The sequence below is a fragment of the Marmota marmota genome, unplaced genomic scaffold (assembly GCF_001458135.2).
Source record: "Marmota marmota marmota unplaced genomic scaffold, marMar, whole genome shotgun sequence".
NCBI classification, from domain to species: domain Eukaryota; kingdom Metazoa; phylum Chordata; class Mammalia; order Rodentia; family Sciuridae; genus Marmota; species Marmota marmota.
Genome location: NW_026000174.1, coordinates 46,753,173 through 46,779,024, shown reverse-complemented (window position 1 = coordinate 46,779,024; position 25,852 = coordinate 46,753,173). Strand labels below are relative to the sequence as shown.

Sequence of the window (25,852 nt, the reverse complement as noted above, 5' to 3'; positions counted from 1 at the left end):
GGATGTCATTGGAGGAAGTAGGTCTCTGGGGTCTGCTTTGAAGGGTCTCTCTCTCTCTCTCTCTCTCTCCTTCCCTCTCTTTCCTTCCCTCTTTTTGAAATAATGGAACCAAGTGGCCATGGAAACCATGACCTCTGAAACCATGAGCCCAAGCAAATCTTTCCTCCTTTAAGTTCTTTTTCTCAGGTATTTCGTCACAGCAAAGAAAAGCCGACTAACCCATGGATACAGGGAGCACAGGATGCGCCAAGATCCAATTTGACTGCTGTGCTTTGCAGATTCAACCAAGACACACTTGAGGCACCAGGCAATGGCAACAGGGTAACATGTACAAAATTATGTTTATTGGATCCATTTTGGAAACAGACAACATGTAAAAAGGGTTTTGGTTTGTTTTCACTCAGAGTCGAGAGTTGGGATTGCTTCCTGTCATTAAACCTCAGCCATGGGAAAATCCTGGCATAAATAAAAGGAATCTTCTTTGCACAGAGGAGAGGAAAAGTGGTTAAAAATGCCACAGGTATCATACTTGCAATAGATCTGAAGGCTAAAATGCCCATAAACACCCACAAAATTTTTATGTGTATAGTCTGAAATATTTACTACACTATCAGGTGTGTACAAAGGTGAAATTGTAAACTGGCTACCAGTCAGCAGCAACTAAGTATACACTGGTCTATACTGACACTCCCATCCTCACCCTGAGAGGTTATATATTTAACTGATGACTGCTTGCCTCATCAGAGATATCTGAGATATGGAAAAGGCATTTTAAAAACACGAATCATTAATCTTATAAACCAACAAAAAGCAAACCCAAGCACGATTAATTCCTTTGCCTGGATCAATAAATATCTGTCTCAGGTGTGTACTAAATGAGGACAGAAGCCATCAGTTAAATAATCATGGTGTTCCATTAGCTAATGCAGATTAGTCAATTTGTGGACTTTAAACCACACATGCTAGGAAGATCTCCTTAACATTCCTCTTCTGTCATTCTCTTGGAAGGATGAGATTGAATCAACTTTTTAAACAAAACTTCCAAGTCGCAAACTATCAAAAGCACAATTCTAGACATACTTCAGATCTTCACCCAGAAGGGAAATACCATGGAGGCTTAGATGAGCTGAGGAGGTCTCTTCTCCAGCTGGCAGCTTCAACAAATCCTCACCCTCTCTTGCCTTGTGGCTCACATCTTAAGATTTCATAAACAAAACCTCCAAAGACCAACAAGATCCGGAAAGGCCACCATGTGCCCCCCACACACACACTGGTGGAAGGAACTTTTTTTTTTTTTGTTCCCCTGGAGCTGCTATTAGTGAGGCCAACAGACAAACATGAAGAGGAGGATGGGGACTCAGGTTGATAGGAGCCCCGAGACCTGGAGGGAGCAGTCATACACAGTACCAAAGCCTGCTGCCTCAAATAGCACTGAGGCAGGTCAGAATGAAAACAAATAAACCTCCTTCCAAAAAATCTCTCCCCCACTCCCGTCTTCTCGGCTGACTATCGAGCATGGCAATGATCTGTCTGTTACAGTCCTCTACTCAAGAGGCAAACAGTCTCCGCACCCCAACACGGCTCTGCCTAGAAACCCTGGTGCTCCCTACCGCTCACAGGTCCAGAGTGGCCTGCGCCCTGCCCACCACAGATGGCTATTCTGAGCCACTCCCAGTCTCCCTTCCCAGGGGGTCTGCTTGATTTTCAGTCTGAAGAGTCACACCCCATTGGAAATGGACAGTGCAAGATCCTATGTGCAAACATCTACAAACAAGGTTTTGAAACAATACATGTTTTTAAAAATTCAAGTCAAATCCAGGCACAGACTAACTGGTTGGTTTCCGCCAGCCCCTCCCATCCACTAGAGGAAAGCCGTCCACTTTGAAATGAGAGAGAGATTAAGGCACCAGTGACTCCTAAGGAGGTTAGTTCCTTGACCTTGGGAGGAAGCCTGAGAGGGAACTGCTGAGGTTTAATGAAAGACAGACACCAGCCAGCCTGAGGCCTCCGGGGCCCCAAACCAAAGGACTCTGTGTGGGCAGCCCATGGGTGTAGGTGAGGATGGACCCTCGGCCACCAGTGGGCGGCGCTTTCCCAGTGATCACAAAACTAAAGTAAGGAGGGTGCGTTCCCAGGGCCACAGGGGACGGGCTGCAGTTGACTTTCACTCCTGCCAAACCTGCTACTGCTTTTCGCCTGCATCAAGGGCCTCAAGGGGAAATGCAAAGGCCAACCCACTGTTGATGGCTTTGCGTGTGGTCCTGACAACCTCTGCCAGGGGCGTCGGATGCAGCATTGGGAGCACCTGGCAGTCCAACGTCTCAGGGGAAAAGGCCCAGGCTTGAAGATCCAAGTGGGGGGGGGCAGGACGCAACTGGGTCTTTGTGGCTGCGAGGAGCTGGTCAGACACTGAAATGAAGGGACACCCCCCTTGGGCAGCTAGACCAGAGCTGTACCTTAAAAGAAATAAGGCACCTGCAACCAAAGGAAGAGCCCCTCAGGGGTCCATGCAGGGCTCTCCTCGTCCTGGCGCTGGGAAGCCCTGGGGGAGGCATCTCAGCTGAGGGAAGCGCAGTTGAGCTCCGAGTCCTCCTGGCTGTCCCCTGCCACCTCCTCCAGTTCGTCGGGGCTGTCGGTGATGTTGGGCTCACTGGAGCACTGCCGGTGGGGCGGGGGAAAGCTGGGCGGCAGGAGCAGGCACTTGTCCTCGCTGCCGGCCTCCTCCCCCAGGCCCGAGTGCATCATGGTGGCCATGGCCAGCAGCTGGATGTCCGAGTGGGCGTTGGCCACCGTGTGCCGCCGAACGCTGCCGCACTTCTCCAGGTAGGCCTCTCCCTCCTGCTCCGTCAGTGGGGTCAGGGCCATCTCGTTCAGCGGCCGGCTGACGGTGGTCACTGGGGAGGTGTAGTTCAGGAGGGTCACCTTGGGCCGGACCCTGGAGTACCGCCTGGCTACAAGAGAAAACAGCAGCAGAGGCTGTAACTGAGGGGGACGAGTGCTGGGGGAACCGCTGGGGGACTGTCCCCCCAGCAGTGGGGAGGGTGAGCAGGTGGCTCACCTCTAGACCAGCCCTGCAGGACCCAGGGAAGACCAGACAGTGTCTAGATGTCTCTCCTGCCACTACCTGTTTACACCAGACACTGCCCTTGATCTGCCCTACCCCCACAGTAGCTGGCACCAAAAGACTGTCCTTGATAGTTTAGGGAAGGGGCTCTCTTTCCCAGCTGCTGCCTGAGCCGCTGGATGTGCCCTAAATTCCCCTTCTACCAATCTTTGAAGACCTGGGCTTTGGCTGGGTTAGCTCCAAAGAAGCCTCTGGTTTGGTTCAGGATGTGGTCTCTGCAGGGCCAACCAATCATGCAAGAGGGGCTTCACAGACTGCCATCCAGAGGAGGAGGGGCAGGGGGTGCTCAGCCAGGCAGTAGGACCATCCTCCAAATTGCACCAAGTCAGGACACTAATGTCCCTTGCCTCCCATCGGGTGGAGGAACTGAGACCTGTGTTCCAGTCAAGCCAAACCTCCTGGATTCAGACAGCTTTGGCACCACTGGAGAATGAGCTAGGCTTCAGGGATGGCCCCAAGCAGGCGGGCTCAAGGAGGAAGGCAGGACAGGAATACTATAAAACTGCCATTTTTTGAATGCTCACCATATTCTAGAAACTGCACTCAGCCTTGACATGCATCTTTCGAATCCTCCTAGAAATGGGACCTAAGTTATGATATATTATTAGCTCCCACTTTACAGACGAGAACACTGAGCCTCAGCTAGAATACAGTCAAGCAGAGACTCACACAAGCTCTGTCTCCCCCCACCCCTCAGACCCCGCTCTTCCTCGTGCCCATGCAAAGAGCACCGAAGCTCTAACAGAATTACCTCAAGGGAAGGACGAGTCAGTATATGGCATTCAAAGGTGGTGGTGGTGGGGGGTATCTGGGAGCTACCAGGAACTTGACAGGGAGGATGGGCACTAGGCACAGACCTTGTGGGTGGAAGAACACTGAACCAAGTGGGGAGAGGGTGGCAGCATTTGATGGGAACAGCCTGAGCACAGCCCTCAGGTCAAACCCTGGCTGGGACACAGAGTCCATGAAACAATGGAGCTACGTCCACACGGGCAGGATGGGCATATCCTAGAGGCCAGATGGAAACATCTGTGGTGCACCACAGGCCATGGGGGTAGGGGGCCAGGATGCGGTTGCTTGCAGAAGATTGCCCTGGCAGGGATGTGAGCATGGGATGCGGCCAGCGAGACCAGGCGGGAGGAGATCCAGGGAGCAGGCTCGGGCATCATTTTCTATCATAAATATGGATTGCATGAGTGAGAGAAAAAATAGTGTCAGAGTCAAGAGGAGAGGAAACTGACAAGATCAGGACAGGAACTAGCATGTGGTAGTGAAGGGGGGGAGTGAGGGAGACGATGGGATGGAGACACTAGAGAGCCTGATGCTACAGAATCCAACAAAGGAGGGATGTGGGACAGGACGGGGCAAGGAGGAAGAGGAGTCGGGGTGGTGACGGGCACTGAATGGTGGACAGGACAGCGCCAGACGCAGCACAAGCTGATATGGGGAAGGGGCTGAGGATGGAAAGAGGCAGAGGAAGCAGTTCGTGAGCCACGCTGACCTTGACCCTCAAATGCCTCCCTGGGCAGACACATAGGAAGAGACGTTCAGAAATGTGGGTATTTTCAAAGTTAGGGCATCAGAAAATGTTCACAGTTATGGTTTTGGGTGACAAAAGCAGAATATAAACAATGCTATTATGTGTATTTTTTTTCTTTTCTAAATGACACATTATACTGGTGTTTTACACACACACACACACACACACACACACAGCTGGTAAGACTACATGAAAATACCAATTGTAGTTACCTCTGAGTAAACAGGTTATCAATAATTTTTAAAATTTCTTCCTTATCCTCTTTTTGGTATTTTACAAATTTGATTCCATGGGCATGCTTTCCTAAGCCATTTTAGAGATATAAAAGCTGCAGTCACCTGGACCTTGGTAATGGCCAGAGCCCTCGAAGTGACCGAGACCTCTCTGAAAATGGAGAGGGGGTCGAGGACTACATTATTCTTGTGTATGCCTGTGTGCAGGGTGAACAAAATGAGAAGGGCCACCTAAAATGACAATAAAAGCACTGGTGGCTAACATGGAGTGCTGAGCACCGTTTTGAGCACCTTGTGTATACAAGCTATATAAACATCCAATCCAGGGAGGAGGGACCATTATCATTATGACCATTCCATACATGAGGAAACTAGGGTACCAGGAGGTTAGATAACTTGCCCAGTGTCACAAGACACAGGCACTGGATTCTGAAATTTGGGTATCTCGAGCTCCATGTGATGGCACATGCCTGTAATCCCAGCAGTGTGGAAGGCTGAGGCAGGAGGATCATGACTTCAAAGCCAGCCTCTGCAATTTAACGAGGCCCTAAGCAACTCAGGGACACCCTGTATCTAAATAAAGTACACAAAAGGGCAGGGATATGGCTCAGTGGTTAAGTGCCCCTGGGTTCAATTCCACTACCAAAAAAATAAATAAATAAATAAAAAATTGGTGAAGCTCCCTGCCTTCTTCAGAAGGGAGGACCCCCTAGGATGGTGTGAGAGGCTGGAAATGAACTAAATAGTCAAGTAGCCAAGGTCTCAAAGGCGAAAGTGAACGTGCCACCGACACCCCAATTCCTGGGGCCTCTCCTCCCAACCTTTACTGGGACCATGTCGGTCCAGAAGCCCCTGAGTCTGGGGCCACAGCTGGCATTGTGGGTTGGTGCCAGGCCTCGGTGAGGCAGGAGATGTCCACTGTCACAGGTCTATCCTGGGAGAGAGCCAATTTGAAGGTAGGTATGGAGGGGCCAGAAGCACGGTGGAGGGCTGAGGGTCAGGCAGGTTCTGGTCAGGGACTTCTCTCTTTCCAACCTTCCTCCCCTCCAGAGCACAGCTCTCCCCAGCCTTCACTGGCCACCACTTTCTACAATGCCCTTCCCTGAAGACCCCCAAAGAGCACACCCCTCTCCTAGCAGGCCAGAGTGACACCATGGGATACAGCAGAGAGCAGAGAGCAGCATTAGGACCCCACACGAATGGATGGAGTACCCACTCTCTAAAGGGAAGGCGCACAGTGCTGCTCATCGACTGGCCTTTGGGACACTTACTTGGCCCAGGCTACTTTGGTTTGCTCTCTGCTCCTCCCATGGATCCCAAGGGGCCTGGGCATGTGCCCACCTCTTCCAGAGCTCCTGCTCCTACATGCGTACCACAGTGAGGTCTGCACATGGCCACCCACAAAGCTCAATGCGGCTTGCATCGTGGTGTGTGTGTGTGTGTGTGTATGCAAACACATGTGAGCACACATGTGTAATTACAAGAGAATGAAATTCCAACCCTTAAGACTAAATTCCCAAGTCTACTGGCTCAGAACCATAAGGGAGCTGTTTGGTGGTAACAGTAGGAATTTTTCTGAATCAAATGACAATGTGCAGAATTTAGAGCTTAGAGTATTCCCTTCCACAGCTCCACTGTTCATCCCAATCTCCTCCCTCAGAAATAGGCGGGCGAGGGCTCGTCATCCCCCACTGTGCAGGCGAGGAAGACCAGGGTGCAGCCCCCGTTGTCTTGGGTTCTCAATGGCAGGCCCAAACTTTCCCTACTACACACCACTACGATTCAAGGCGCTTTGCTGTCACACTCCAAAGACAAGCTCCTTGAGCCAGCCCCCCATCTCAAGTCAAGTCATAGCAAACACCACCCATTCCCACTGCTGCTGCACAAGAGGCAGGGTCAGGGTCATTGCCCACCCCTTTGAGGACAGGAGACACAATGCCAAGGAGCGAACCAAGAAGAAAGAGTCTATGCATGAGCACTTGTCCCCTCCAAGCCACACATTTCTATATTGTCCCCACATTCTAACAATAACCATACATTACTTTTATGGTCAGAAAAAATCGATACCCATAAAACAGAAGCACTGGAAGAGTTCAAAGCAGCAAGGACCCCATTAAAGAACCATCCTTTAAAAACAATGCCCTTGAACACAACTCATTTCTCTCCCGCTGCTGTTAAAAGCCAGCACTGGGATTGGCTGTAGAGAAACCCGTGTTGGGGGTGAACCCTGCAACCAGCCCAGGTGCAGACTGGATGGAGCAGGTAATACATGCAAATGGTTGTGCTCCTGAGGGTCAGGTCCATCTGCTAGAGGGGTGCAGAGGGCAGAGCCAGAGGCAGGTAGGAGCTACATCATTTCTACTGTTGGTAGAGACTCAGATGGTTTATAGAGGTCTGGGAAACATTCTGTTTGGGGAAGGGGTATATGAAAAGCAGCAGTACTGATGTTAGATGTTACAACATGGCTAAAACTTGGGAAAGGCTCATCTGGCCAGAATGGGCTCATCAGGCCATAACCCTGCCCTTTTGTGTACTTTATTTAGAGACAGGGTGTCCTTGAGTTGCTTAGGACCTCGCTAAGTTGCTGAGGCTGGCTTTGAAGTCATGATCCTCCTTTGCCCAGGAATGAGCTGGGCAAAGTCTAGACATGGGGTGAGTTAAGAGGGAGGGGATTTACAGGGCTGACCCATTCAAAGCATCCCCAGAGAAAGAGAGAACTGGCTGACCAAATTCCGCAGGCCCCAACTGACAAAATGAGTCTGGCAGAGGTCTCTAAGGGGTTCCTGGACATCATCCATCCCTCACTTTAGTCACAGGCCAAAGTCCTTGGAGCATTCAAGGGCTGCAAATTGACAAAAGAGGTTGCTCTGGATGCTACTGAGCAGGGCTGAGAGCAGAAGCCAGCATGAGGGTGGCCAACCCTGGAGGAGAGGGTCCCAATGGTGCCCACCCATCCTCCCATAAATGCTTCCTGACCTGCAGCACACATGACGCTGCAGAGCTGCTGAGAGCAGAGAAAGGTCAGTGTGGTGTGTGGGCAGCCACAAGAGGCTGGGGCCCAGCCCACAGCACATGCGAGCCCTGAGGCAGGGTCTGCAGTGTCAGGAGCGATCTTGTGCCGCGTGTCCAATAGGTGCGAGGTGTTGAACCAGAAAGGAAGCGGGTTGCAACACCATCTCCTTCTCAGATGCAGAAGAGGACCCTGAAGTCGAGCTGCCAAATGACTCCACAAGTCGTCATTAGTGACGAAATCAGGACCCGAGCCCAGAACCAACAGCAGAACTCCTGCTTGTGAGCTTCACAGTAGGAATAGCCAGAACAAGGTAGCATTTGCAAATGTCAGGGCAGAGCTCCAGACAGCACACCGGAAATTCAGAGGAGGGGAAAATCATGAGGAGAGGTCACTTCTGATGGGCTGTGTTCCTTGGGCAACCCACAGACTGGACCTAGACTGGCCACTTCCTCGCTCACTCACAGGAGAGGTGTGTGCTAGGTCCTGGGATACACCAGGCCCTCCATAAACTCAAAGTCTAAGAGGAAGGTAACAAATAGTCAGGCCTGACAACAGCATGACAGGGACTGGCAAGTGGCTTGGGGTTCAGGGGAGAACAGGAGGCACGCACAGCCCCCCACCTGGGATGATCTTCAGGGGTCCGTGATGCAGCAGGTAGCAGCACTTGCTGGCCTTCCTGAGACAGGGCAGTTTCTTCCTCTGGCTGCCCCACCAGGACAGGCCTCTGCAGCTCAGAGAAGTAAAGTAACGTACTCCAGCCACATGGCTGAGCCTGGCCCTTGTGGTTTCCAAGGCCCCACTCCTTCCACGTTGCCTCCACCCCTCTCGCCCTGCAGTGACTCATGGGAGAGGCCTACAACTCTTCTTCTGCCTTCTGGAGGAATGTTTTGGTTCCCAAGATTGGGGGTGGGCAGAGCTGAGACCACAGGGGACGCATGGCTAAGTCAAATCTCTAAGTCAAATCTCGGGGCAGACAGTGCTTCCCTGCTAAGCTCCTGCCAGACTCAGAGTCAACCCTCTGGCAAATGAGTCAGCAGCGTCCTGGTAGGGTCAACCCCCGCTGGGCGCCATAGGAGTCTTCAAACCAATTGCTAGGCCTGGCTGATGGACAGCTGCCCACACTTGCTTCTTGCTCTCTCCCTCTTTTTCTCTTTGCACCAGAAAAGGCAGGCTCAGTCACCCAAGGAGGGGGCAGCTCACATTAGAGGTCAATTAGACTGCGGGTCAGGTGCCCCCCAGGGCCTAAACACTGGTCTTTTCCGTGCAAGGTGCACCTCAGCCTGGAGAGGGCTGGGTTCCCACCTCTGGCCCCCTCTGCTTCCTCCTCCTGGCCTTTCGCACGGGGTGGGGCCGGGGGCATCTGTGGAGGCAACATAGAAGGAGTGGGGCCTTGGAAACCACGAGGGCCAGGCTCAGCCGTGTGGCCTGGAGTAAGTTACTTTACTTCTCTGAGCTTCAGAGGCCTGTCCTGGAGCACTCCCGGCTCCCTGCTGAGCTCTGGCATTCATCCCCAGGGAGCCAACAATGGCAGCTCCTTTCAAATCCCCACAGAGAAGCAAAGCCTGGACTGAGCTGGCTGGGGCCCTGGCTGGGGACTGGCTCTGAGGCCTTTGATCCCCAGGCTCTCCATAATGCGGCCATTGTGACCCCTGCACAGGAGGCCCTTCTCCAGGCCCCGCACCTGAAAGCCCAAGAACCCTTCCTTGTCATGCAGGGAAGTGTCAGTGTCCAGCACTGCACTCAGGAGAAGGGCCGCCCAGACACCGTGGAGGGAGGCTTGTGGGAGGCCAGGGCTTCTGTGAAATCAAGCCAGCAGCCTGAGTGCTTGCTGAGGGCCCCTGGGCAGCTCAGGAACTTGAAAGGTAACACAGGGCCCGGCCTCTGACCAACCTGCTTTTAAAGTAGGATTCCCTCCCCTCCCCTCCCCCCTCTGCTACCACTGCTCTTTCTGCTACCACTGTGGGGTGGGGAGGGCACACACAGGCTCTCCCTCTGGGGCCTGGGAGGGCTCCTTGGTTCTCTCGGAAGCCAGCCTCACATATTCAGGGCAGGGGCCTGTGGGAAAAGGGACTTCTCCAGGACTCAAGGATTCAGGGACTGTGGGACAGGGAGACACACCTCTGAAGTGTGTGACACACTGCTCTGGCCTGGGATGCCGGGGGTGCCCCTTGAGTCTGAGGTGACCATAGCAGGCCCCTGGGGGGTGGGGGGCGGGGCTGTGCGAGGGAGGAAGGAGTGGGTGCCCAGAGCCTGGTCCCCACACAGTGTGGTGGGCATTTGATGAGTGACTTTTGAAATGAAGGCCGCAGCTGCCCTTGACCACTCCTACCCCCACTCAAGTCCTGGCTGAGCCCTCCGTGGGTGAAGGGATTTCTCAGGCCCACTGTTATTAGTCGTTATTTTGCCATTTTTCTTAGTGCCCTCTTGCCCAGGCTGAGGAAAGGTGACCATCCTCCTCTTGGGGTGGGGCAGAGGGAACCCTCCTACCTGAAGAGGTAGGCTCAGAGAGGAAAAGCACCTCAGCTTTTTGCTATCCAGAGGTTTGGTATAAAAAGTCTGGCTGAGGCTACCTTGGACTAAGGAAGAGAAGGGAAGGACATCTCTCACCTGTCCCTTGGTAAACTCTAGTCCCATATGCCCAAGGGGCTAGGGCGGGATGGTGGAGGAATGTGTGAGGCAGCTAGGGCTTGAATCCTGACTCCACCAGCCAAGTGGCCTTCATCCTCATGTGCCTCACCTGTCAGATGGGAACAGAAGCACCTACATGGCGGGTCTAGTTCACCTGGCCCAGCGCCCAGGATGTGGTCTATGTCCAGTGGCTTCCCTTGCCCCCCCCCACACTCTGCAATTCTAAAGCCTTTCAGTCCATTAAATGGTCCCCCCTCTGCTCACTCACCACCTCCGAGTTCTCCCAGAGGTCTACCCCTCTGCCTGGTGCTGGCTTCTCTCCCTGTTTCCTCACCTAACTCCTATTCCAGCCATGTCTGGCTCCCATCACAGACATTGCTGAAGCCAGAACTAGACAGGCAGTCAGCATAGATAGGTAAATCGAGTCAGGTTGGATCAAGGAGGCCAATTTTGATGGGTCCTGGAAGTTGGAGACTGTCCCCTGGGGACTGAAATGTTAATGCCTTCAGAGCCCTTCCTCCACCCTGATTAAGAACATGCCCCTGCACCAACCTGTTGCTGAGGTAACCTGTCCCAGGAATTGTCCCTCCTACAGAGGACTATAAGGTTAATAATGTGTCCTTGGCTGCTCCATCCTGCCCTTCCCCCTTCAGCCCACCTGGTTCCCACCCTGGGCCTAGTCACAAACACAAGAAGGAGAAAGATAAGGGGGGAAAGGCAGGAGAACAAAGGAAGCCTGGGACATATAAAAAGGCAGAACACCTTGCTTCTTGGGATACCAGGATACCAGCTGTGGCCCCCTTCTCCCTCCTGGGAGAAGTTTATGCTACCCCTTTTTAAATAAAGCCTGCTTTATATGCTTGCGCATGTTTCTCTAAGTTCAAACTTCGACATGTGGGGAAGCAGGACTCAGGATAACCAGCAGTATCAATGCCTCTTCCAGGAAGCCTCCTCTGGTTTCCTGGCCCAGGGGAAGCTCCTGCTGAGGTTTCGGAGGCCCCTGTGCCTTGTTTGACTTCCTCCCTACAGGGCAGGATGGGCCCTATTTGTTCACAGATGCACCTGCAGCACCATGCAAGGTGCCTGGGATAGGGTCACAGGGCGCCACTGTCCTTGGTACAGTTAAGGCTCATACCACCAACTGATACATATTTTTTTTGTTGTTGGGTTTTGGTTTTTTGTTGTTGTTGTTGTGGGGTTTTTTTGTTTTTTTTGGGGGGGGGGTACTGAGGATAGAACTCAGAGATGCTTCATCACTGAGCCACATCCCCAGGCCTTTTATTTTGAGTCAGTGTCTCACTAAGTTACTGAGGCTGGTATTGAACTTGAGATCCTCCCACCTCAACCTCCCGTGTAGTTGCAGGTGTGCACCACGATGCCCAGCTCCAGCTCTGCCTTATAATTTGACAAAATGGATATTATTCTGACTGTAGATTGAGTCCCCACAGAATACACTTCCAAATCTACTCCACCCACCCAGTCCAGTGGGCTGAAAGCAGGACACAGACTCCAAAGTCAAAGGTAGCACCGCAGATGACTTCACACCTTGCCATCCGGGGATGACGGGGTCTGCACTCTCAGGCTTTCCCAGCCGGCCCTTAGCCACCACTCACTCACTTCCCACAAGGTGCTGCCCTTAGAGACTCTTTTCCCTTTGTCTTGTCACCTCTCTAAAAAGTCCCTGTTCTTCACTGAAGATGCTGTGACAGCCAGGATTCAAAGCTGCCTATTTGAAAGCTACTTGCTCCCTGGGTGTCTTCTATGTATATATAAAATATATATATGTTAAGAAATTCCTTTTTTTTTTTTCTTTCTCTCTGTTAATATGATCTAGGAGTCTCTTCCAACTAAGAACGTAGGAGAGTTAAAGAAAAATGACTTTTTTTTCTCTCCCTGTTCTGGCATTTGGCCCAGATAGTGGTCAGGGCCCAGCTAATCTGGTGGTGTCCTGACATCTCCCTGGGACCTCCCCACACTCCCCCCACCAAACTCCATGAGCCAAGCCAGTAGCGGGAAGGGGGTTCCAGGGAGACCGCAGCAATAGCATGCCCGGCTCAGGGCTGGAGAGGGCAGGCGAGTCTCCCTTTGTGTCATTTCCAGCTCCTGGGTGGAGTGAGAGGAGTGGGCGGGGGGGGGACCTGGCAGCAGCAGGCTGGGCCGGCACCCTCCTATCTGTGGTGTCTGTGGTTAAGCTGGTGTCTCCAGAGAAACACGACCAGGGCTGGGAAAACTGCCGGTGAAAGGCTCTGCCTTTTTCTGCAGTTGGGAGGCCCAGGAAAGGCAGGAGCCTCTCTGCACTTCGCCTTGGCTTTGAAGCTCAGCTACAACTCCATTTCCACGAAAAGAGGGGCAACAGTTTCCAGATGCAGGTACTGCTTCCTGTTCCACACCTCTCTGTGGGTGCCAAGTGCCTGGGCTTGGGTACAGCCAGTCACCATTCCAGTTGCTGGGACAGAACACTGAACAAGTTCCTGCATTTTAAGGGTTTGCATTTCAGGCAGTCGCTGAGGAATGTCTTTTATTACAATTCCTATCACAGAGCTGTTCCTACCACGACTGTGGTTTCACTGAGAGCTACTTGAGATTCTATTACTCAGCAATTTCTACTGAGACCATCTAGACTGTGGTCTGAGAAGGAACAGACCTGATTCATCTCTAAGTTCTTCAAAGGACCTAGTACAGAGCCTGATGCCGATACAGCTTCAGAGCCATCAATAGCCAGGATTTGTATCCACACCCAGGAACCCCTTTCCTTGCAGTGCAGGCCTGGTAGTGCTTACAGAAACAGAGCAGGGGACAGCAGCTCCAGAGCACCTGGCTATGCATGTGACAATCTGGCTCCACATCTGAGTGCTTTCATCAGTGGGTTTTCCACTCAAGCCTGGGAGGGTGGAATAAGGCAGGGTTTCTGACATCCGATAGAGACATAAATGTCTTTTTTTGTGTCATGAAAAACATCAGAGTCACTGATCAAAGGTGTGGATCAGACAGGCTCCACCACGGAGGAGGCTGGGCTCAGTCCTTGGGGAGGAATCACCCCGGGGGAGGTCACTGCCACCCAGGCTGGGGACATGAGAGATTAAGATACACCGGTTTGCACTGACCCACACTGAAAGCAAAGTGCTCAGCATGCAGTCAGTGCTCGGTACAAGGTAACTGGCATCTGTACTGCCCGGGCCCCTGGCAATGTGGCAGTTGTGCCCCTTACCCAGTGAGTACGTGGGTCCTGAGAAGCTTCGGTCCCCACTGATGCCCAGGAAAGGAGAAACCACTTGCTTCACCAGCTCCTCCAGCTGCAGATAACCCTCACTTGGACCAGTGGGCTCGTGAACACTCTGGAAAGAACATCAGTCAGTCAGTGAAAACTGGCCAGTGGACGCGTGTCAACGCATCCCTCCTGCCCTCCTGCTGTGCACAGGCAGTGTGGCCAGCAGGCACCTTCTAGAGATTAGAATAAAGGAAACTGAGGCCTGGCGCCCTCATCAGCACCTGGTGAATACATGGCGGCCTCTCCTAGGGGGCCCTTCCAAGGCAGCATGGGTGGGACAGACCCAGCTCCAGCTCCAAGGCCAAAGTCTCACTGGTCCCATGATAACCCCACCCACAATGGCGTGACCAGTTTGCCTACAGCGCACGTACAGTTTATATAAGCGCTTCACATGTATTAATGCAGAGGCCTCCTGACAACCACAGGGGAGGCGCCCCCGTCAACTCCCTTCTACAGACCCAGAGAGCTGAAGTCAGTTGCCTAGCCAAGCACAGCTGGTGGATAAAGCCCAAGCCAGAGCCCAGGCTATCTGTCTCTGAGCCTATCCTACTATCACTTATTAGCAGGCTAAAAAAGGGGAAAAGAATATGGAAAAGTCCAGAACAGCACAAGAAAGGGAGAGTGGTTCTAGAAGCAGGCAGACGTTTTGCAGCAAGAGGATGAGCCTGTTCAAAAGCCCGGCAGCTCAGGAGTCCTCACAATCAAACCCCGAATAAACACCAACCCTAATAACTCCAAGGGCCAAACCCACAGAGAAGCCTGTAACCAGCGCTTTCTAGAAGCCCAGCGAACTCCTTGGGAACTCAGCTTCTCCCTGCAAAGGAGGTGGAGGCACGCTCTCCTGTGGAGGGACTGGGAGGAAGTAGAGGCCGCCTAGCAAGGGACAGGGTCCTAAGCAGGAAGAAGCCAGGTTCTGGGGGGCTGTGCTCAGCCTGAAAGGTTATCATGTCAAATTCTCAAAACAGATTTTCAATTACTTTCACTTAAATGTAAGAAGATGGCCAGGCAATGAGGCAGGAAGAGCCAACTCCTATAGGCCAGGGGTCCTTCCAGAAAACCGCGGGTCCTGGCCCTTCTCACCTGCATCCCACAGAGATGGGGTATGTGTGTGTGTGTGTGTGTGTGTGTGTGTGTGTGGGAGGGGGGTTGCGAGTGGTTCAGGCAGGGGCTGCTTAAGAAAATAGAAGGAAGTTGGGGAGGGGCAGAGGATTTGGAGGTTGGGGCTGGGAAGGGGTCTGGAGAGAGGAGATGCAGAAAAAAATAGGTGGGCCTGACACACACCGGGCCTAGCAGCCAGGGTGCTCTACACCCTCTGCTCCAATCCACCCATACTAGACAGAAGTCCCCGGAGACTCAACAGTGGAAATGAACAGAAAAAGCAAATGAGCTGCTCAGCTCAGGGAGACACAGTTGCCCCAGGTGGAGGGAGGCCTTGAGGCAGCAGAAGGAAAAGGGAAGCCCTGCTCAGGCACCCCAGGAACCACACCAGGCCTCAAGAGCCGAGCGGTTTCAGCCACAAAACCACCTTGACTGGGCCTCAGAGCCCAGGAAACTTTCCCATTCTCTCTCTCTTGTTTTGTCCTTGACAGTTCTCATCTGGGTTCATCCACGGCCCCTTCCCCCCTAGAATTCCTGAGCACTACCTGGGGAGAGGTGACAGGAAAATGAGAGGCCTACAGGTGGGAGGGAGTGGGCCAGGAGCACGTGACGCGGAGCTGGCGGCTGGTTCTCCCAGGAACACAGCCTCGAGAGCTGGGCTGGCAGGTGCCCTCTGCCAGGGTGCCGCTCTCTGCCCTCCGTTGGTCAGCAGACTGGCTGTAACCCTTTTGTCACTCAGAGCAAAGGGAAGATAAAGGTCCCTTCCTCCAAAAGCTATCACGAATGCCGAGTGGGTGATGGGAGACAATGGAGCCAGGCGCAGGGTCCTCGAAGCACAGGTCACACACCCTGCCCGGCATGGAGGGCCTCCAGGGTCCAGCACATAGCTAAAGTCTCTGGTTCCGCCACTGACCAGGCCAGCCTGAGCACAGACCCCTTGGCTGGCAGAACACCCTGTGTATTGAAGGAGGGGAAGGGTTGGCTCCAAAATATTTTGGAAAAGGGAGAGTTGAAGTCTGAGAGAGGGCTCTTTTTCCTAGCAGTCAGGTGGCTTTGGAAAAATCAGCCCCAGGCCTCATGACCCTGGGGAAAGTAGGGGTCTGTGCAGAGAATGACAATTCTAAGTACAGAGACCCAGGGTTCCTGCAACAGGAACGGCCCCAGGGCAGCGCCACCTGAAGTGCCACTCAGACCCAGGCTGCTGCTCAGGAGGAGGGAAAGGCCTGCTTTCAGTCACCATCCCTGCCCCGTGGCTCCTGAGTAAGCTACTCCAGGAAGCCCTAAGGGAACTGAAGGGTGGTGCTGAGGGGGTTCGGAGCATGGAGTGGGTGCTGCAGGACGAAGGCAGAAAGCAGGGGCCCGGGAGCTGCTGAGCAGTCAGCTGGCTACAAATTAGTATGTGGTCCTGAGTCCCTGAGCCAGCTTCTCTCATCCTCCCTCTCTGCTTGAAACGGAACAAACAATGGGGTAGTCACAGGAGGGACCATTTCCTCGCCCAGCTCTCCAGAAAACTGCCGAGACCCTGGACCTGCTCCAGCCACACTTCTCTCAGCCCTGTGTGATGGTCACAAGCCATCGTAATCTTTGGGGCCGGGGACCCGGGGTCAGTCTCACTCAGGCTCTTGCTAGTTGGTGCTACCACTCAGTGAACAGTGTTTAATTAATACCTACTATGTGCCAAAGACTGGGCTGGGTGCTGGGACACAGGGTGAGATGGAAGCCCAAGGATCTGCCTTGATGGAAGGGGGCTTGTGGGTCCCAGAAGACAGAGTGCTGTGGGCAGAGGGAACAGTGGGCACAAAGGTCCTGCTCACTCCTTATGCAGAGGCCAAGTTCAATCAGGTGGGAGCTGCACACCTGCATTCCAGCCAATTCCACTCTCCCTCTTCCTATTGGCAGCCCTTCCTCCTCTGGGATTACAGGGAAGGGGACAACACCCAGAAGGATGTTCCAGCTTAGAGAAGGGAAAGAGAACAGCAGCTGGGGGAGGCAGGTCGGAGGCCCCTGGCTGGATGCTCCATGCCTGCTATGAGGGCAGCCTAGGGTCCCCTTCAGCCTGATGGAGGATGGAACCTAGGAGAGCAGCACTGCTCTGGGAAAACAGTGTGCCCAACACAGGAATGGGCTTGCTGAGGCCAGGTTTGGACTACTTGATCCCACTCAAGGTCAAAGTCCACTAGGCAAAGAGGACTCACTTAGCCCAAGGCCAGCCCATCAGATTCTTTCCTTTGGAGAGGAACCAGGGTGCACAGTTCTCAATTTTATTACCCCTTACTAGCTGGGGTAATAGAATGTTGGTGAACTTCCTAGGTCTTAGTTTCCTGGTCTGTGATGGGAATGACACACAATGCCAACCTCACGAGGTGGTTGATTCCTTGGCCTGAGGCTGCAAACACCAGGGACCAACAGTGTTGGCTCACTGTCCTGTTACTGACTTGAGGGTTGGGATCAAAAGACACAGGGCAGCCATCTGGGTGGTTAGTCTCTTACTTCGGCCTGCCACATGGATCAGGCGGGAACCAAAGCACTGGACGCGACCCCACAGATCGAGAAAGACCAAGAGAGTCTGTGCAAGGCCAGGGAGCATCAGAGAGAAACACACAGACCAGGTACAACTAGAGGCCAGGAAGTGAAGAAACGCTGGTGGCTTTGCAACTTGACCAGTGTCACCTTGTCACAAAACCCATCTGCCTTGTGAGCCTTCCATTGAGGACCTGGTCTGGCTTGTGCTAGGCAAAAATGGATTCCTTGTTGTCCCCTGCAACCCACAGCTCCCTGACATAACTGGGGAGTGTCCACTTCCTGAATGAAGGACCACGCTTCTTTTCATGCCCCTCTACAATTCCGGCAGTGAGCACAGGACCAGGGACCTAGCAGGGACCCTGTGAATGCACATCAACAAATGAACTCAGGGATGTGGCCAAACAAGCTCAAAAGAATTCTCAACTAAGCTCAGGTGCTTGGTCACTTGGTCCCTTCCTGTTAGTCCCACAGCGGCTGTCTCCTCCCTTGGCCTCCCTCGGGGCCTCACCTGCAGGATGAGCAGCATCTGGACGATGGAGGAGGGCAGCTTGGATGGCGGCCCCAGCAGCAGCAAGTCGCCCAGCTTCACCTTCAGCAGGACCAGGTCTCGGAAGCCCAGGAGGGAGATCTGGCGGATGGTCAGCTCCTGTCCCTGGAGAGGAGGGAGGAGGGAGGGTGAGAGGTGACAGCTTGCTGCATCTGCCCCCAGCCACGTGCAGTGGAGGGCATGTGCCTACGGAGCACCTGGGATGGGACAGGACCAGACATCTGCAAGGCCCAGTGGGGCCACCAGAGGTGAAGACCCAGCTCCTGTCCCCTGGAACTAACGCTTTGTTTAAGTCAGGACAGGATTTATCCCGTTTAAATGCCCCCAAGACAACACAGACACCTGGAGCAGGGCCATGCTGTCAATGCCGTCAATGGTTAGGACGGAGGACCGAGGAAGTGGGGGAGAAACCAAAGATCAAATCCACCTCCCCACGTCCAAGGCTGCTTCCCCAACCTTGTCTGCTAAGCGCTGAGGTGCCCACCAGGTGCCAGGCAAAGGAAACAGCAGTCCTTAGATGCTTCCATAAGATACTAGATTTCTTACAGAAACCCAAGTAATGGAGGAAGAAAAATAATTGGAAAAGTAGAAGGGATCTGTGCGAGGGGCAGGCAAGGGATGACAATGATCATTGCACCAGAGCAGGCGTTTGGTAACCTCCGACTACATGCTGGGTGTGAGAATGGACACTTTAGGTGGAAGTAACACCTTTAATGTGTGGTTTGTGTCTCCCCCAAATCACAGGTTGAAATCCTAACTCCAAGGTCAAGGTATTTGGAGGTGGGACTTTTGGGAGGTGACAGGATCGTGAGGGTGGAGCCCCTTAGGCATGGGATTAGTGCCTTTGTGAAAGAGGCTGCAGAAAAGCCCCGAACCCCTTTCACCAAGCGAGGCACAGCAAGGAGGCACCACAGGCCCGCATAGACTCTGCCTGCACCTTGATGTTGGACTTCCAGCCTCCAGAACTGTGAGAAATGCACTTCTGTGGTTAACAATCTACCTAGTCTGTAGTGTTTTGTTGTAGCAGCCTGAACAGACTAAGAAAACCGCCCACAGAGATAGCTACTATTATAAAATCCATTTCATAGATAAAAAATGATAAAGATTCAAACTGAAATTATTTGATTTTAAGAGCTCCTGAAAACTGCCAAGACAAAGAGGAAAAGAGCTAATTTCTCAGAATCTCCCTCTCATACCCATGCTTGTGCACACACACACACACACACACACACACACTCACACAGCACATGTCAAAAATGTCTTGCTCCTGGAATAAGCCAGAGGTATCATTCCAAACAGGATGTAGTAGTCCATGCCCCAAGGCTTAAGGAAATTTTATACTCCCTGTAACCCTTGGGGTTTATAGGAACCCTTGCCATTGCTGCAGCCCCCTCCCCCAATGAACACACATGACCCCCTCCCATGGGCTCAATTCAACCACCTGGGACTGCCTTCCTGATCACCCCCAGTGGCAGCATCCCCCATGTCTTAGGGTTTCCATTTCTCAAACTACGTCCCAGCACTCACAGTTACTTGTACCTTACTTCATTTCCAGGACTCCTTTCCCTGTGCCAAGGTAGGAGAATGAGGGCCAAGTCCCATCCACAGCCCCGAACATAGTAACGCACTCAGGGAGGAAGCAAGCCTCACACAGACACACGTGCACATCACGAGTCCTGACACCTGCCTAGTGCCTCTGACTTGGTGTCCTCGGAGTCGGGGTCTGAATTGCTGTTAATTTTGGTATAAACTTGACTGGCCATGGGTGCCCGGATGAAGCATGGTTTCTGGTGTGTCTGGAGGGTGTTTATAAATGCTGGAGAGATAACGCAGGCTCCTGTCGCCCACCTGAGAGGCTCCATTCAATTAGTTGAGGTGCCAAATAGAACAAAAGGAGGAGGAAGGAGGCACTGGCCCCTCTTGCTTCTGGCCTGAGTGGGAACATGGCATCTGGCTTCACCCCCAGCCCTTGGATATACTGACACCAGCAGCCCCCTGGTCCTCAGGCCTCTGGACTCAGACTGAACTACACCCCTGGCTTTCTGGGTCTCCCGTTTGCAGAAGCGGACCGTGGGGCTCAGCCTCCACCATAGTTTGGATCTGGAAAGCTTCCAAAGGCCACGAGTTGAGGGCTTGGTCATCAGCTTGGGGCATGACTGGGAGGAGGCCAAACCTTTAGGAGGCGGAGACCAATGGAAGGAAGTTAGGTCATTGGGGGGCACGCCGACGAGGGGATATTGGGGCCCCAACACTTCCTGTCTCCTCTTGGCTTCTTGGCCACCATGAGGCGAACAGGCCACCTCTCCCACTGCTCCTGCTGCCACGACATACTGTGCCACCACCGTCCCAAAGAGAGCATGGACCAAAACCTCTGAAACAAACACTCTTTCCCACTTTTAAGAAAGTTGATTATTGCAGGTATTTTGTCACAGAGGTAGAAAGCTCACATGGCCTCCACAGCCACCGCAGCCAATGCTTCATGATACCCACACATCGCCTACTGACAAGGGTGCTTCTGAGAAGTGAGTCAGGCAATTTCATCACTGTGCAAATATCGCAGAGTGTACTTACACAGACTGAGATGGCCTGTCCCCAGGTGATACCATCTCACAGGACCGCCACAGTACATGCAGTTTGTTGTTGACTGAAATGCTTCTCAGGAGTGTGTGTGTGCGTGCCTACACACACACACACACACACACACACACTCACACACACACTACTGGTTCTGTTTCTCTGAAGAACGCCTACCAAAGCCTGAATCAGCAGCATCACTGTTGCTGGGAAAGCTGGTGAAAATGCAAAACTCTCAGGCTCCGCTCTAGATATACCAGAGCAGAGACTCTGCAGGAATCTGGGTTTAAAGGAGCCTTCCAGGTCATTCTGATGCTCTTCCTGGCTCTGATCAAGTCATGTGATGCAGGCCCCAGGATGAAATCATTCTGGATTTGGATAAAAATTCTTTAGCAATAATAATACACAGCATTAGGGTTTGAATCTTGAAGGGTCCCTCAAAAGCTCAGGCATTAGGCAACGAAAAAAATGTTCAGGGGTGAAAACACTGTACTGTGAGGGCTGGAAGCCCATCAGCGGATTAAGCCCTTGGATGGCTTAATCCTTTGAAAGGGTTACTGGGTGGTTACTGTAGGCAGGTGGGGTGTGGTTGGAGGAAGTAGGTCACTGGGGATTATGGCCTGGATTATATCTGTCCCCTGGCTCCTTCCTCCTTCTCTCCCGTCCCCCTTCCTATCAGCCATGAACTGAGCTGCTCTCTTCCTCCACACCCTCCCTCCATGAAGTTCCGCCTGACCCAGGCCCTGGGCAATCGAGTCAACCAATCACAAACCAAGACCTCTGGAATGTGAGCCCAAATAGACTTTTCCTCCTCTAAGTTGTTCTTGCAAGTATTTTGGTCACAGCAACAAAAAGCTGACTAACCCAAGTGGGCTCTGAGAAGGACCACAAGCCACTTCTTCAGCCACCTTCTGTGGAGGCCGGACACTGTAATGCCTGCTGCATGGGAGACTAGGTGATGTCACCCAAGCACTGCTGCTGGGAGGAATCGTGTGGATGAAGCGAAGGGGCACAGAGCCCAGCATACTGTATGTGCTCAATAAATAGTGTTGACTTTTTTGTTGTTGTTCTCTTCGAGAGCATGTTTTTTTTTTAAATTTTTTTAGTTGTTGATGGATCTTATTTATTTATTTATCTATTTATTTATTTATATGTGGTGCTGAGAATCAAACCCAGTGCCTCATACTCGCTAGGCAAGTGCTCTACCACTAAGCCACAACTCCAACCCCAAGAGCACATTTTAGTGAAGCTTTATCACGTCTTGTTATGAAAGTAACACGTTCAGGCATTATGAACATCCATAACCTGTAAAGCGTCCCAAGATACCATAGCTATATTTTATAGTTTTATATCTGCCATGGTTTAGATGTGAGGCGTTCCACCAAAGTTCATGTATGAGCCAATGCAACAAAGGTCATTAATGCACTAATGCACTAATGAATGCACTAATCAGTGCATTAATCCCCTGGCAGGGATAACCGGGTGGTAACTATAGGCAGGTAGGGTGTGCATGAGGAGGCAGGTCCCTGGGGGTGTGCTTTGGGGTATTTATTCTGTTCCTGTTGAGCAGAGCTCTCTCTCTGCTTCCTGGTTCCCTGTTCTCAGCTGCTCTCCTCCTCCACATTCTTCTGCCATGATGTCCTGTCTCACCTCGAGCCCCAAGGAATGGAGCTGGCTGTCTATGGACCAAGACTTCTGAAACCATGAGCCCCCAAATAAATTTCACCCCCCTCGAAAATTGTTCTTGTTTTTTTTAATCATAGCAATGAAAAAACTGAATAAAGCAGAAATTGGTAGGGAGAGGTGGGGTCATTACTGTGACAAACCTGACCATGTGGTTCAGAAGCTTGGGGAGCTTTTTGGAAATTGTGGGAGGAAGTTTTTGGAAAGTTTAAAGTGACAAGCTGGAAAATCTGTAGGTTGTGGTAATTGCTGAACGGGCAATTCTGGTGGGCGGCATTCAGAGACCAGATGACAAGGAGGCTGTGACAGGGCTCACGAGGTCTCAGGGGAGGAGGACTCTATGGGAAAGTGGACCAGTGGCCATTCATTATGTTCTGACTGAGAAGCTGTCTGCATTTTGCCCTGTCCCAGGACTCTCTGTGGGGCTGAGTTGACAAGCAATGGACTCCTTAGTCTAGCAGAAGAAACTGCCAGGCAGCATGACATTCAGGCGGTGGCATGAATATTAATAGGGGCTTTTTGCCAAGTTTATTATGATAATCCGAAGCGGAAAGCAAAGCAGAAAAATTTGAAAAATGTGTCTTTGGGACAGAAAACTGTGAATAAAACTGGGACTAAGGAAAGTGTGGTGGTTAAAGATATTAGAGTCAGTAAAGAAGTGAACGCTTTCCTCAGAAACCACAGGAAAGATGGTTCGAGGGTATCTCAGGAGTTGGCAAGATCACGCCCATCTCAGGCTCAAGGATGTAGAAGTAAATATTCCCTTAAGAAGAAACCAGTGGGCAAGCTGCTTGCACAAGGGGGCCTAGGAAGTTTTTCAATGTGCTGAGCCCCCAAGCACTCAGAGGCTGTGCAGCCAGGGTCCCTGAGGCTGGGCTACTGTTGAGATGGGGAACTTGGTGGGGACCACATACTACTGGTTCTGCAGGAATGCAGGACGCCGGAGCCAGGGGTGCATGGAGGCTTCCACGGAGATGTCCAAGGAAGGCCTCGGCAGCCAAGCGAAGTAAGGCAGGGTCCCTGCAGGCTCTCCCTGAGAGGATGATGTGTGGAGATGTGAGCAGGAAGCCACAGCAGCCGTGGAGACCCCTGAGATTAAGAAATGCCCGTACTGTGACATCTGCTGAGGAAGGCTGCAGGAACGGGCAGTGACAAGCCAGCGGAGAGGCCACACGGGCTGCAACCAGCAAGGCCACAGGGGCGGAGCTACCAAAGCCCTTTGGAGAGAGCTTCAGGATGCCGCGTGTCCCAGATGCTGGACGTGGAGCTACAGGACCAGTTAGATTTCCGTCTTGCTTTGGCCCCATCCCTTCTTTCCATGTCACCTACTTCTTCATGTGAAAATACTTACTCTGTGCCTTTATATCCTGGATGTATGTATGGAGCTTGTTTTTCATTTTTACAGAGGCTGGTGCTCAAAGTTTGCCCTGAGTCTCAGAAGAGACTTAACTTGGACTTTTCAGAAGTCCTGGAACTGTTAAGACCTGGAGCTCTTGGAAAACAACTAAAGGTATTTTTGCATTGTGAGATAGGCATGAGCTTTGGGGGACTAGGAGCGAAATGTTATGGTTTAGATATTAGGTGTCCCCCCAAAGCTCATGTATGAGACAATGCACGAAGGTTTAGAGGTTCTGGGGTTCTGAGAGCCTGAACCTAATCAGTGCATTAATCCCCTGATGCGGATTAACTGGGTGGTAACTGGACAGCAAGGGTGTGGCTGGAGGAGGTGGGTCCCTGGGGGCTGCCTTTGGTGTATGTATTTTGTTCTTGTTGACTAGAACTCTGTTTCCTGGTGCCGTATTCCCTTTTGCCACACTCTTGTTCCACGATGTTTTGCCTCACCTCAGGCCCCTGAGAGGGAGTCGGCCATCTGTGCACCAAGACCTCTGAAACTGTGAGCCCCAAGTCAACTTCTCCTCCTCTAAAATTGTTCTTGTCAGGTTTTTTGGTCACAGAAGTGAAAAAGTCCACGAGAACAATATCTATTTCATATCTTTACAGTTTCTTTCTGATAACATTAAAATAATAACTTCAAATAGAGCAAACACTATGTTGCATATTTTAAATAAGTGGTCTTAATTCAAAGCACTTTTGCTTTATTTTGTTATTCTCATATCCCTGAAAAGTTGGACAGTGGTATTATCTCTGTATGATAGATTGATGGACAGGGGTGCAAAGGAACTAGTACTAGACCCCATCCCTATGATGCCGGGAGGTGATAGGATCTATCCAACTTATTCTCCACCCTCCTGTGAACAACAGAACACAGGGAAAGAGAAGAAAGAAGACCAGGCAGGTCAGGTTCTAGAAACTACTCGTGAACAGCAATCTGGTGGAAAGACTGCAGGGTAAGAGGAGGCAATTCCAAGAGCCCCACCCAGCAACTGCCAGAAAACTTCACAGAATGGTTTTCCAGACGGTCCCTCCAAGGCCAGCCAGGTGCTCAGAGGCCTTTCACCCCTAGTGCTGCACCCCAATAGAGACAATTTCTGTTTCCTTTGCCTTTTCATTTTTTATTTCATTCTTATTAAGGTCATAGATATTTATGGCAAAGATTAAACAGAAGAACTCTTCTTATAGTCTCTTATTTTTCCAGAAAGTTTCTACATCTGTAAATTACACATATAATCTTTAAACACACATAGGGAGTGTATGCTTTCTACTGTTCTGCAACCTGCTTTTGTTTAATGTAGTATATTTGGGACATCTTTTCATACCAGCACATATTGCTTCTTCTCCTCACCCCCTTTTCAAGGCTGCATGGTATTCTATTGCATGATGGTATTCCATTGCATGAACAGGCTATATTTAACTGACATCTCCTCAACCAAGGTGTTGTGTTGTTTTTTGCCAACAAACAATGCTATAATAAACATGTTCATCCATGTCTCTCTGAGCACTTTTATCAGTGTATTCAGATTAGCAATTCAAAACAAAAATTGTGTGATCAAAATATGCCTTTAAAAAGTCTTAATCCCAGTAGCTCTGGAGGCTGAGACCAGATGATCAAGAGTTCAAAGCCAGCCTCAGCAACTGTGAGGCGCTAAGCCACTCAGTGAGAGCCTGTCTCTAAATAAAATACAAAATAGGGCTGGGGATGTGGCTCAGTGGTTGTGTGCCCCTGAGTTCAATCCCTGGTAACCCCTGCCAAAGTCTTACAGATACCTCCATGTTGCCCTCTGAAAAGACGGCATTGATTCACACACCTGCTGACAATGGATGAGAGCCTATTGTGTCACAGCAATGGAGAGGATGATTGTTTTTTTTTTAAAGAATGATGATTACATAGACATTCAAAAATAATACGTTCCAAAAGCAAACCATAAACAAACAAACAAAAAAGATGCACCCATTCCAAACTCATTAGCTTAGTCCATGACATGTGAAAAGTAGATCCAGATACTTGGGCCTACCAGCTAAGACTCTGACACCTTTTGATTGACAGAGAATGGTCAGAGCGGCTGTTCTGAAGCCCTGACTGTACGTGCTATGCTAACCCAGCTGCTTTCCTATCATCACACTCTCCCTCCTCCTCACCCCTCTGGAGTCGACTTTATTGTTTTATAGAAGAAATCGGAGGCTCAGAGAGGTGAGGCTACCTTCCAGGGGATGGAGATGGTG

General features: G+C 51.5%; 1 protein-coding gene across 15 annotated transcripts in view; it reads right to left on the bottom strand.

The window, feature by feature from the left end:
- Positions 1-322: 322 nt before the first annotated feature.
- The window catches only part of Prr5l (proline rich 5 like), a 151,482-nt gene continuing 125,952 nt past the window's right edge, over positions 323-25,852 (bottom strand). For 14 of the 15 annotated variants that reach the window (XM_048788607.1, XM_048788612.1, XM_048788609.1 and 11 more), the window contains 3 exons: positions 17,936-18,079; positions 13,747-13,873; positions 323-2,951 (listed from right to left, as the gene is read on the bottom strand). In XM_048788607.1, the coding sequence (XP_048644564.1) occupies positions 2,557-2,951; positions 13,747-13,873; positions 17,936-18,079 (666 nt within the window). In that variant the 3' untranslated portion in view covers positions 323-2,556. The remainder of the gene's footprint in view (positions 2,952-13,746; positions 13,874-17,935; positions 18,080-25,852) is intronic. The other variant, XM_048788619.1, reaches the window with a different exon arrangement.